Here is an 11447-nt window from a genome sequence, read left to right on the forward strand (position 1 = left end):
GTACACTCAGCTGGACCCCGCAGGACCACCATGGCCCTCCTGCTGCCCAAAAGGGGGGATAATCAGGGCCCAGAGTGTGGGGCAGCAGGAGCCGTCTGGTTTTCCCTGCCCATCGCTGGCTCCTGGATGCTCGTCACCAGCACGCAGAGCCATCCCATTCCCTCTGCGGTGTGGGGCGACGCTTTGGATATCGCAGTTGAGAACCGTACCAAGGGGGATCGGCCGAGATCAACCGCTGTGCCCGAGAGGGACTGTCGGAGCCACGGCGGCTGCTCCTGAGCCACGCACCCGCGGTGGATGGGTTCAGGCTTTGTTTGTATCTACCCGGGCCACACAGCGCTGCAGAAAACGTTCCTAAACTGCTCGTTCTGCATTTCCTGAGCTGTTCTCTGGTTTCAGCAGCCCGGCTGCTCTGCTGTTGTCTCAATGCTGCGAAGGCTTCACCCCCTGAGGGGTCTTCCCCTGTGAAACGGGTGGGACTTTAGAGAAAAAGCGTCTAGTACGTTATACCACACTCGGCTCTTGTGGCAGTGAGTTGGTTTAGTGCCTCTCCCCTTTCCCGATTTTTTTCTATTCTTTTTTTTTTTTTTTTTTTAATGCCACTCCGCTGCAGCCTGCCCTGGCCTGGAGGGGAGGGCAGATTAAACGCGGGTTTCGCCCGGAGAGCGGCAGAGCTCTCGCCGGGAGAGCCCGGCCGCTGCTCGGCGGAGAAGCCCCGAGGGGGACCGGGCCGGAGGGGGGGTCCGTGCCCCCTTCAGCCCGCCGGCGGGGGGGGAGCCGGGGAGCAGCCGGCCGTGCCTGCGAGCGCCCGGGGCGCAGGTGAGGGTGCCCGGGGGGAGCCGGGAGGCAGCCGCCCGTACCTGGGGGGGGCTTCCCGGGGAGGAGGCGGGGGAGCCGGGGATCGGCCCCGCGGCCCGCCGTGGCCCGGTGCTCGCAGGCGGTGGCGCTGCGGCGGCTGTCGCTGCTCTCCCGCCCCGGCCCGGCCCGGCCCGGCCCTCCCCCGGCTCGGGCGAGGAAATGACCTAAGAGGAAACCTGGGCCGCGCCGGGAGGGAGCGGGGCCGGGGCGGCGGAGCCCCCGGGACGCTCCGGCGATGCCCCGGCGACCAGAGGACCCAGCGGGGGCGGCCGGCAGGTCGGTGGCGTCCGGCTCCCCGCCTGCCCTGCCCTGCCCTGCCCTGCCCCGTCCGGGGGCACCGGGGAGGGCCGGGGGCTGCTTTCCCCGAGATCCGCCGCTGCCTCCGTGCCGGGGGCTCTTCGGCTTGTGCCGCCCGCGGGGCTGGGGCGAGGCGAGGCAGCAGCGGGGGGGTTCCCGGGAGGCTCCGGTGGCCCAGGTGCCCCGGGCAGGAGGCGTCTCGGCGCTGGTGGGGGGGTCCCTGCGGCTCGGCGGGGATGGGACGGGGGTCCCGGGTGGCTGGTAGTGCCCCTGGGACGGGCACGGGCGGATGCTCGGGGGCGGCAGAGGAGACTCGCTGCTCTTCTCCCTGCCCTTGCGATAGCCGGGGCACGGTCGGCCAGTCCCGCCGTGTGTGACCCCCGCAGGGTAGGACCCTGGCACACGGGCCGGCTGGTCACCGGCAGATCAAGGACACTAACCCCAACCGTGTCAGTCCCCGGGACGGCTCGTCTAGTGGGGACCACTTGCAGAGGAGGAATCGGTACCCACGGGTGACGCTGTGCCCGGTGTCACCCACCGCCACCAGCCCTTCAGGCAAGGTGGTCTTGGCAGCAGGATCTCTAGTGCAGGTGGGGCCTGGCTGGTTTTATGCTCACACGCTGTGGTTTGCTCTGGGCAGGGTTATTTGGCAGAGCAGTTCAAAGCAGCCGTGCCCGTCCCCGAGGAGCCGTGGGGAAGGATGCTCCGGGAGAGGTGCTGGGCGGTGGCGGCACAGACGCTGCCAGACAGGCTTGGGCGCTGCCTGCTTCGCTGCGAGCAGCGCTGAGCTCTCACCAGGTTCCCTCCGCGCAGCAACGATGCCGGTGGGATGTGGGGCTGTTGGCGAGCTCGGAGGGCTCTGCTGGCAGTGCAGAACGGCGTGAGTGTGGATACAGAGGGAGAGAGACGGTGCGGAAGGAGGAGAGGTCGGATGGGAAGGCGTTTGCCAACCATACGAGGCACGGAGGGCACCCAGCTGCTTGTGAATCCATCTGGGAAAGAAACCTCTGTGCAGGTCCCAGGGCAGGTAACCCTGCGCAGGTGAGAGCTTCAGCAGCGTGAGCAGGTTGTCACCCCCGTGGGGCAACGTCTGCCCTGGGCCTCGTGGGGAGGGCAGAGACGGGCCTCTACCCACCGGCGAGCTTCGCTCTCTGCTCTGAGTTATTACGTGTTGTGCCACGGCTTCGTGGCAAGTGGCGCGTCGGAAGGGTCAGACTGCCTGGGATACGTGTCCCATGTCTCTAATGGGCGATGGGCTCTTCGGCTTTAAGCCGGGTAGGGACCTGTTTGCAGAGGGGGGTGAGTAACGGCCCAGGAATTTTGACGAGCTGGCAAAACTCAGTTGGCCGATTGCCTTCTCCTGTTTGTGCTGTGGGTCTGGCCAGCCCAGCATTTTGCATCCAGCAGATCATGCGTCCGTGCCAAAGCCCTTCCTCTCTGTGCCGCGTGTACCCTCTTGCTGCCTTCGTTGTATCAAGAAGCAGAAGAAAATTAACCTAGAGACCGCTGGTACTGCAGAGAGCTGTGCTTGACTGCAGGGGGATGAGACAGGAGCTGTTGCTGTTGGGGATTTGGCTGCAGAGCTTGCTGTGTCTCGCTGGGAGTTGAGGGAACCTGGCTCCGGCACAGGAGAGGTGCTCTGCTTGTTCTGGCGAGTGTGCGTTGGATGCTTAGGTGCAGGTTTTGATTCTTCCCAGGCTTTTGTGTGAAACCAGCTGAATTGGTGTTTCCAAGGCAAAAAGAAGCAGCTGCATGGGGTGCTCCTGCGTGTGCTTCCCTGTGATATACCCACAGGGAAGCTGTCTGAGGGAAGATCGGTATATTTTGAGGTTGCTGTCTGCTTTGAACCTGCAGATCAACAGACTGAAACACATTTTTCATATCAGAAAAATGTAAAGGCTCTGAAGATGAAGCCCTATCATAGACTGGTAGGAAGCAAGTCTTAAAAAGATGTGGGAGTGAGGCTTTGCTCAGATCTAGGGCCAGAGTTGGGTACCCTAACAACAGAGGAGTTGCCTTGGGGTGGGGGGCTGTCAGGACAACAGCCTGTGCTCCAGCACTAGATGGGACTTGCCAAATGGCTGGGTGAAGGTCTGCCTCTCTGCCCAACTAAGCTCTGTGTGCTCTTTCCCCAGGGACTGTCACTAGCCCATCCGTTGGCCTGACTCTTGCCCTTGGAGGAAGCCAGTCATGGGGGAAACTGGTAAAGAAGAGTATAAAATACAGTCGTTCGACACTGAGACTCAGAAGCTGCTGAAAACAGCCCTCAAAGGTCAGCAGGCTTTTTACTGGCTCCTCTGCCACATGCAGCTTGGCTGGCAGATGAGACTGGATGCTTGGACCCATTTAAGGAACACCAACTGCTAAGTGTAGAAAAGCTGTTTCATAAACGCTGTTCATCCCTGACTGGGTCCCGTTGGTGAATCTTCTTCTGGAAGGTCTTTGCTCCCTGCCTCTTCTTGCCCTCTCTCACCTTCTCCCCAATGTTTAATGGTACAGCTGTTCAAACTCGGCTCCTGGTTCTCATCATTGGGGTTTTCTCTGATTTCGGGGTACCGTCCTCTCCTGCTCTAACCCAGCATCTCTCCCCAGATGTGGTCTCTCGCCCCTCTCCAGTGCCTAGCTCCTGCTCTCTGCCTCTCCCGACTGTGAGGCTGTCTCGTCCTCCCGGCCCCCGGGGTCTCCTGCTCACCGGTCATTTCTCTATTCAAAGCCCAGCGGGAGTTTGCACATCTGGCTTCCGCTAACCCAACTTTGAAGCAGTGCTGGGATTTCAGATTTAGATCAACTTCTTGCTTCCCGTATTACCTGCTTTCCTCCATCACTTTCCCATCGTGATGGCTCTGTCTCCAGTCTGGGAGGACTATGCACCGTTGGAGATGGTATCTCGAAAGTAGCTAGTGTACGAGAGGGGCTGTGACTCTTGATGTGAGAGCGAACATGAGGTTTTGTACCAGATAACATGGTTGTACCAGGCCCTGCACCGACCTTGGTTGCTTTCCAGGTACCCCAAAGCAAGCAGGACACAAAGGGTGCTGGGTCCTGACCGTGTTTCTCCTCTCTGCAGACCCCAGCAACGTGGACCTGGAAAAAGTGGCCAATATTATAGTGGACCAGTCCCTCAAAGACTGTGTGTTCAGCAAGGAGGCAGGGCGCATCTGCTACACCATCATCCAGGTGAGAGCTCCTCGTGTCCAGACAGCGAAACACTTAAGCTTGTCCCTAGGCTGGGCCAGGAGAGGCTTCGTCCCAGCCCTGCGCTCTGGCCCTTCAGCCAGCTTTCCTCTTCTGCCGTTTGCCCCATGCAGCGGCAGCATCCAAACGAGCAGCCGGCGAGCACAGGCAGTTAGTTGCAGCTTTCCTGCCTCTCTGGGCCATCACAGGAGGGTTATCTACGTGGTCCTGCATCACCCAAGTAGCAGCATCCCCCTGCCCCTCTCACACCCCCATTTCATCCCTCCATCCTGCTTTTGTGGGCTCGTAGGCAGAGAGCAAACAAGTCGGCCAGAGCATCTTCCGGAGGAGCCTGCTGAACCGGCTGCAGCAGGAGTACAAGGACAGGGAGGAGCTGCGCACCCGCTCGCTCCAGGCGTGGATCTGCTACGTCACCTTCATCTGCAACATCTTTGACTACCTGAGGGTAAGGAGCCGAAGCAGGAGCACCCGGCCGCTGCTGCCGAGGGGTGCCAGAAGGGCCTGGGCATCCGAAGATGCCAGGGCAAGGGTGTTGGATGGGTCTTGTACGGAGCCCCAGGGCCATGGCTCGGCAGTGGGGCCCGGAGTTGGTTCTCAGCACGAGAATGCTGCCCGGGCTGGTGCTACCTACAGGCAAGCGAACAGGCTTGGAGAGGCAGAGCCATCTCTGGGAACAGTCACAAAGTCTGAGCTTCCTCATTTTGTACCTGGTGTTTGAAATCCCCTGATTTGCCTCCTCCCAAATGTCCCAGATTGAACTGGTTTAGTTGCTATGAGGTCCCGGGGGGGACCCGTGGGTGCTCACATAATTTCTAGCCCACGTACCGACGGAGTTTGTCTGCAAGCCTTTGCTGCAGTGTGTATACTTGGATGCCTGCTTGGGATAGATGTAAAAATTATGCAAGCAGAGCTGCAGGCAGGAAAAATGCTGTTGCAACCAGTGTATTTCCCATGACTACCTGCTTACATTTAAAAATAGATGTTTTTTACATCATTTGTTCAGCTTCTCTGGCTCCTGGAGACTCGAATATCTGGTCTCCTACGTAAATCCCACCAATACGGCATTTGGCAGCACAACTAAATTCTGCTCCCTTCTCCTTTGAAGAGCAGCAAGGGAACAACTATTTAAAATAGCTGCAGACTGCTCCCTTTCTGGCCCCAAACTGGCAATGGCTCCTGCCTCCTTACAGGTGAACAACATGCCCATGATGGCTCTGGTGAACCCCGTTTACGACTGTCTGTTCCGGCTGGCACAGCCCGACAGCTTGCGAAAGGAGGAAGAGGTGAGTGCAGGGAAGAGGGCTGCTAATGTCCTTCTTGTCCTGCCAAGGACCAGCAAAAAGCACAGCCTGGGGGGGATGCAGAGGGTGCTGGGTGCTGGTGCAGAGGAGGGAGAGCTGCCTCCCCAGTGCAAATCGCTGGACTTTCTAAGAGCTTTAGCGCATGTTCCCACCACTTCCCTCTGTTCTTGGAGGGACTTCCTTGCTCTGGCCTTGGCTGCAGCCTTGCCATCATCTCTTGGACATCCTGCAGGAAACTAACATTTTTCCACCTGTACGGGTGCATTTCTCTGGCAATTTTGTCTGAGAGACAGGGGAGTTCAGGATGTGCTTTTCCAGTGCTTTTGCCAGAAGAGACATTCAGCCTCTCCTGCCTCTTGTCACAGTGACTTGGGGGAAGCAGAACTGTCACCGGTTGGTAATCCAGAACAGAGGCAACAGGATGAGTTGGTCCATTAGTGACTGATGGAGACCTCCACAGACATGAGCCAAAGCTCCCCATTCCTTTGTACTCAGCCGTCTTCTTTTCTTCCTTCTGAAGGTGGACTGCTTGGTCCTACAGCTCCATCGCATCGGTGAGCAGCTGGAGAAGATGAACTCCCAGCGGATGGATGAGCTCTTCTCCCTCCTCCGAGACGGCTTCCTTCTGCAGGAGGGGCTCAGCTCCCTGTCCCAGCTCCTACTGCTGGAGATCATCGAGTTTCGGGCTGCCGACTGGAAGATGACGGACGCTGCCCAGAAATACTATTACAGCGAAGTGATGGATTAACCTCTCTACAGCAGAGGTGGAGAGATGTCCCCAGCACTTTCACCAGCAAGCTTCTTACCAAGTTTGAATTTCTTTTCACATTAATGTTTTTCTAGCACTTCCTGTAAATAGGATTTATACTGGCTAGAGCCTCTGGGCACGTTAACTGTCAGGCTGCAACTGGTGCTAGCCTGACTGTGGAGGTTTGGAGAGTTGGGAAGGGCAGGGCATATTTAACTCAGCAAGTTGTCCCACTGATTTTGTCTAATATTGGGCTGCTGCCAGCAAAGGGCAAGGAAGGCTTCTAGCTCAAACCAGCATTTTATGTGGGTGTTAAGGAAAGCACAGTTTAGGCTGAGAACATTCTGGTTCACCTGAGAGCCAGCGGAGCTGCGGGAGGCGGAGGGGAAATCTTTCACAGCTCAGGTTGTAACTGGTTCTCTGGGACAAGTCACAGAAAACACTGTGGCTTCACAAACAGCTCAACCAAGTGCTCTTTTTTGCAGACTCCTTCTAGCACGCTGGCTGCACCTGCATGCACACAGCCTCCCCTACGGGTCACGAGCCACCAATACCTGCCACAGAGCAGCCTGCAGCAGGACAGGTCCCCAAGCACATGTAGCTAGGAACAGGTTTTATAAGTTTTATACAATAACTGTCATGTTTTTTCAGAATTTAGCGGGTTTCAACTATGGTATGTTTCTTATAAGAATGGGAGAGGAAGAAAGGAAACAAAATAGTTTATTGAAGGATTTTTTCTAATAAAAGCTCTCCACTAACATGTGCCCTGCTTTCTCTCTACACAGCTACTGAGCTATGAACAATACTTCAAGGTTGCTCCTGACTGAAGCCTTAAGGCTGCAATAGTCATTTTCTCCTCCGGTGTAGGGTGTCAGCGTGGCTTTATACAACCAGGGTAGTAGGAAAGAGCAGTGTGAGATTCAAGCAACAGAGACAAAGGTTTGGAATCAAGAAACGTTCTCCATAAAACTGGTTTTATTTTTTCTGTTAACATTCCCACCAGATCTGTGCAGACAATGTTGCTGATGACCAGAACCAAAAATCAAAAAGGGCCTTTTATTGCATTTTGTACCAATCACCCTAAGGCTGGTTACAGTATGGAAAAAAATCCAGCTCTGCTCTTAGCTGTGCAGTGAAAAAGGGAAAAACATGGCTGATTACAGGAGCAGAGAGACTTAAAAGTCCCCAGGAAACAGGTAAGTGGAAGATTATTTTGTACAGCATTGCTCTAAGAAAAACATCTAAGGCTTCTCTTCAAAGGAAAGTGATTATGAAATAACTAGAGTATCGGTGCAGGGGTCAGTAACTCTTTCAGATTCCCCCTTCCGCCACCCAAACAGGCACAAGGGAAATTAACTTTGTGGGGATCGGATGAGCTTTCCCTGGCTTAGTTCAGAAGCTGTCTGGAAGGGATCTTCCACCTTTCCCTCTTCTCCCCAGCTTCTGCCAGGCAGGTGGCCCTGTGGGGCTGGTGGCATCGTGTCCCGTGCACAGAGTCCCTTACCACCAGCGGAAGTGGGCGTAAGCCCGGTTGGCCTCTGCCATCTTGTGCAGCACATGCTTCTTCTTGATGATGGGTCCTTCGTTGTTGAAGGCCTGGAGCAGCTCCTGGGAGAGCTTCTCAGGCATCAGCATCCGACGGTTCTTGTTCTCCCTGCACTCGGTGATTAACCACTTCATGGCCAGGAAGCGCTTCCGATTGTCCTTCAGAGGGACCGGGACCTGGGAAAGGTTTAAACCGTAACAGTTATCACACTGCGAGGGTGCAGTAACCTGCTCTTCTCCAGCAGTCATACAGGTCCACAGCTGGACACGTGCAGATTTACACTGTGTTGCAACTCCAGTGGCAGCATGCTGCTCTCTGCGGTAAGACCAGCTCCCAACAGCTGATCTGTGCCAATTTACCTCCTGTGTCCATAGAAACTGGCCATTGCTACCAAAACGGAAATTCTGATCAGCCTTGGGTACTGCTGGCAGACACTGGCCTTTGTAAGGACTTCTGGCCTATTTGGGAACTGGATCCAGGCTGGTTTGTGCTAGCAGAGATGGGAGATGGTCACCACTCCCCTGCACTGAATGGCAGTGAAATGCCTTCACATCTTATTTCTCCATCAGGTCTCAAGTGTTGCAGAGCCCGTACTTAGAGCCAGGTTCTGCTTTTGTTTTAAATATCACGCTGTATCTAGTTGACCTTTTCTGCTATGCTGACCCACCCCAGGGCTTTGGGACCTCTACCCAAGCAACATGATGCAGCAGAGAGGATGAGACTGGTAGTCCTGGGACTGCCAATTCTTTTGCTGCCCATCACTGATCTCTGTCTCCTTGGACAACATTTGCTGCGTACTCCTCTTTTATCATCTAGTCAGAGAAGTAGAAACTGCTGCTGATAGGGGAATTACCATGCTCACAGGCTGAGGTCCTGATCTTGGACAGGCTTTCTAGGTGCAGTTTTAATCCAGATTGGAAAGTGGCTCTCTTTCCAAGGAGAGGAAAACTTGAGCTGAAGGGGTGAAAACCAGTTCATCTGCTTCCCTAGCTAATTCTCTCCTGACCAGATGTGCTCCCAGGCCCCCCCTTTCACCTGGTAGGTTTTGCCTCCTTTTGTGATGCTGCTGAGCCCAATGATGGGCTGGCAGTTTTTCAGCGCCTGGTGGAAAATGACATAAGGGTTGCATTCAATTGTCTCCTTCTCATCTTCTGGAGCTTTGTGGTACTTCTCCAGCTGCTTCCTCTTAATGGCCTCTAGAGTCTTGGGACAAAGACAAGAAAGGAGACATGCAGAGCAGATGGATTATCCCACTCCATGAAGTTACATCACTTTTACAAACACCCCATTTTCACCTGAGCAGCTGGTTTTCTAGCCCTATAGGCAACAGGCTAGTCAAGGATTCTCTATCTCAAGTTTACTTCACTCTTTCCACTCTTCAGTCTCTTTATCAGGCATCATTGCATTTGGGATGAGGAGGCAGAGTAGCACAAACCTCGGCCAGAAGGCAGGGAAGGGCAGGGACAAAGTGGAGACAGGAATACAGGTCTGTGTGCAGTAAGCATCCTCCCCTCCAAAGCTTGGACTCAAGAGCCCAGAGCCTGTGTGTTTTTCTGTCACAAGCAATCAGCAGTTACTTGGGGAACATTTGGGCAACCTGCATCCCCGTTTCAAGGGCGGAACACACCAGATGGGACCACCAGCTAATACCAGTTACTGTAGGTCAGAGCAGGGGTCAAAGCTGTGTCATGTAGGTAACACATTTGTGGGACTTCATAGGCAAGTTATACAGAAGATAAGGCATGAAAGAGAGCTGGAAGGAACATCTTTTGAGAAAACTATGCTTTTAAGGGTATTCTCTGAGTTTATGCGGTACATAAGGTCCAAGAGATACTGAAGAGTGGAAAGAGAATGTTCTCCATTAAGCTATCACCACCTGGTCTGTGAGCTGAATGAGGCTGGGGCTTGTACAGAATGCACATCTTATCAGATAAATAATGGTGAGAGTAACGTGTGTGGTGAGGGACGTGTTAGGACCACAGAGATGACCTGAGCTCTAGTAATTCCTAATTCCAGTGGGCTTGACGTCCCAGCCTTCCATTTTGTATTGTTTTAATGTAATAGTGAGAAGAAACATGAGTTCTCACCTGAGCCATGAGGCTTCTGGCCAGCACTTTATTTCCATCCTTCATCATCATATTGGTGAATTTACTGTAAACACAAAGCCAAATGCGATCTGATGTAAATTCTGATTTTATCACCCACAGAAATAAGCTCCCCCTTTGTGTTGTTCCCATGGTTAAATCTGGGTGCTGCTAGATCTGCTGTAATTATCTCTAATCTCTGCCAATCAATAGACTGGCTTTGTGGGAGAAGATTAACCCAGAATAAAGGGATTGTGCTGTAACAGAAGGCAACGTGCAGCGCAGCAAGTAAAGGCTGAGGAGGACAGCACAGCTCCCAAGCGTTTTGGCTCAATGGGACCTAGCTGTAACAGAGGAAGAGATGATGCTGTCTCTGACCTGATCATAGGGTCGCTGAACACAGAGGTGGAGAGAGAGGGAGGAGCAGCTTTTATGGGTTGAACAGCCTTAAGCTCCAGTTTTTCCTTTTCCTCCTCAGTCAGCTCCTCCCAAGGTTTCCGATACAATTCCTTGTTCACTTCTGGCTCCACGTAACTGGGGTCATAGCGACTCCATCTCACCTGCGTCAGCCTGCAAAGAGCAAGAAGAGACGGGAGGGCTGTAAGCTGATGCACGCGATAAGTCGCGACGGGGATGCGGACAGATGTGAGCGCACCTCAGAAGGACATGTTGGACTCGAGAGGCATCTCCGCCTTCCTCTCCATCGCTGCTTCTCTACTGCGGCAGTGCCAGAGGCACAAATCAACAACAAGGCCCACGGTTTTGCTGCAGAACCGTCAGGCGACCCCCACGCCGAAGGGGACGGGTCGGAATGGGAGTCCCGGCCCCCGCGCCAGACCCTGCCTGTACCCACCGACCAGCCTCCCCAGGGCCGAAGGGCCCACAGGCCTGACACCCTGAGGTCCCAGGCTGGGGGTGCCTTGAATAAATACTCTTCTCTGCTCGTGGGAGTGGGCCGAGTACCTTAAACTGGGATTTTATTCATTTTTCGCTGCGTTTTGGTGGGTTTTGGAGAGGAGCGGGGGGGGGGGGGGGTACCGAGACCCCAGAGCCCCTCCGGCACAGCGGGTCAGCACACGCACCCGTGACGGACCCCACCCGCCGGGGCCGCGCTCCCCGAGCCCCGCAGACAGCCCACGGCGTTTGTCGCACAGACCCCCACGCGAGACCACGGCGGAGCCACGCGCGAGCCCAGAAAACAGCTAAACCGTGTCCGGCCCGGCCCGGGGAACGCCCCACCGTTTACGTCCGTGAGTTTCCGGGTGAAGGGCACACCGCGCCGGCCCGCCCGCTCCCCCGGCCCCGCTTACCGGGGCAGCCAGGCCCGCAGCCGCCGCCTCAGCCCCACCGCGCTGGGCGCCGCCATCTTCCCGCCGCGCGCGGGGCGGGGCCAAGCACGGTGAGGGGGGCGGTCCTGC

General features: G+C 55.6%; 2 protein-coding genes across 5 annotated transcripts; one reads left to right on the forward strand and one right to left on the reverse strand.

The window, feature by feature from the left end:
- Positions 1 to 672: 672 nt before the first annotated feature.
- Positions 673 to 7157, forward strand: MIF4GD (MIF4G domain containing). 4 transcript variants are annotated; one of them, XM_030013140.2, is made up of 6 exons: positions 673 to 819; positions 3291 to 3427; positions 4223 to 4332; positions 4640 to 4795; positions 5541 to 5633; positions 6172 to 7157. In XM_030013140.2, exons 2-6 carry the CDS (start codon positions 3346 to 3348, stop codon positions 6397 to 6399), a joined length of 669 nt encoding a protein of 222 aa, XP_029869000.1. In that variant the 5' UTR covers positions 673 to 819; positions 3291 to 3345; the 3' UTR covers positions 6400 to 7157. The 4 variants fall into 4 exon arrangements, with proteins under 4 accessions (XP_029869000.1, XP_029868998.1, XP_029868999.1 ...); XM_030013138.2 differs by lacking the exon at positions 673 to 819 and adding an exon at positions 1022 to 1134; XM_030013139.2 differs by lacking the exon at positions 673 to 819 and adding an exon at positions 1444 to 2196.
- A 199-nt stretch (positions 7158 to 7356) lies between these two features.
- Positions 7357 to 11438, reverse strand: MRPS7 (mitochondrial ribosomal protein S7). Its single transcript, XM_030013136.1, has 5 exons — positions 11340 to 11438; positions 10408 to 10599; positions 10033 to 10096; positions 8981 to 9148; positions 7357 to 8121 (listed from the first exon to the last, which is right to left on the reverse strand). Exons 1-5 carry the CDS (start codon positions 11393 to 11395, stop codon positions 7900 to 7902), a joined length of 702 nt encoding a protein of 233 aa, XP_029868996.1. The 5' UTR covers positions 11396 to 11438; the 3' UTR covers positions 7357 to 7899.
- Between the last annotated feature and the right edge of the window lie 9 nt (positions 11439 to 11447).

Source organism: Aquila chrysaetos, chromosome 5, assembly GCF_900496995.4.
Source record: "Aquila chrysaetos chrysaetos chromosome 5, bAquChr1.4, whole genome shotgun sequence".
NCBI classification, from domain to species: domain Eukaryota; kingdom Metazoa; phylum Chordata; class Aves; order Accipitriformes; family Accipitridae; genus Aquila; species Aquila chrysaetos.

Bases quoted from the DNA above. Each gene is read 5' to 3' on its own strand.
- MIF4GD (XM_030013140.2), top strand. From the start codon at position 3,346: ATGGGGGAAACTGGTAAAGAAGAGTATAAAATACAGTCGTTCGACACT. The intron at 3,428-4,222 runs GTCAGCAGGCTT...TCCTCTCTGCAG, and splicing joins GCTGAAAACAGCCCTCAAAG to ACCCCAGCAACGTGGACCTG. The intron at 4,796-5,540 runs GTAAGGAGCCGA...GCCTCCTTACAG, and splicing joins ACATCTTTGACTACCTGAGG to GTGAACAACATGCCCATGAT.
- MRPS7 (XM_030013136.1), bottom strand. From the start codon at position 11,395: ATGGCGGCGCCCAGCGCGGTGGGGCTGAGGCGGCGGCTGCGGGCCTGG. The intron at 10,600-11,339 runs GTAAGCGGGGCC...TGCTCTTTGCAG, and splicing joins CTGCGGGCCTGGCTGCCCCG to GCTGACGCAGGTGAGATGGA. The intron at 8,122-8,980 runs GTGAAAGGGGGG...AACCTTTCCCAG, and splicing joins AAGGAGGCAAAACCTACCAG to GTCCCGGTCCCTCTGAAGGA.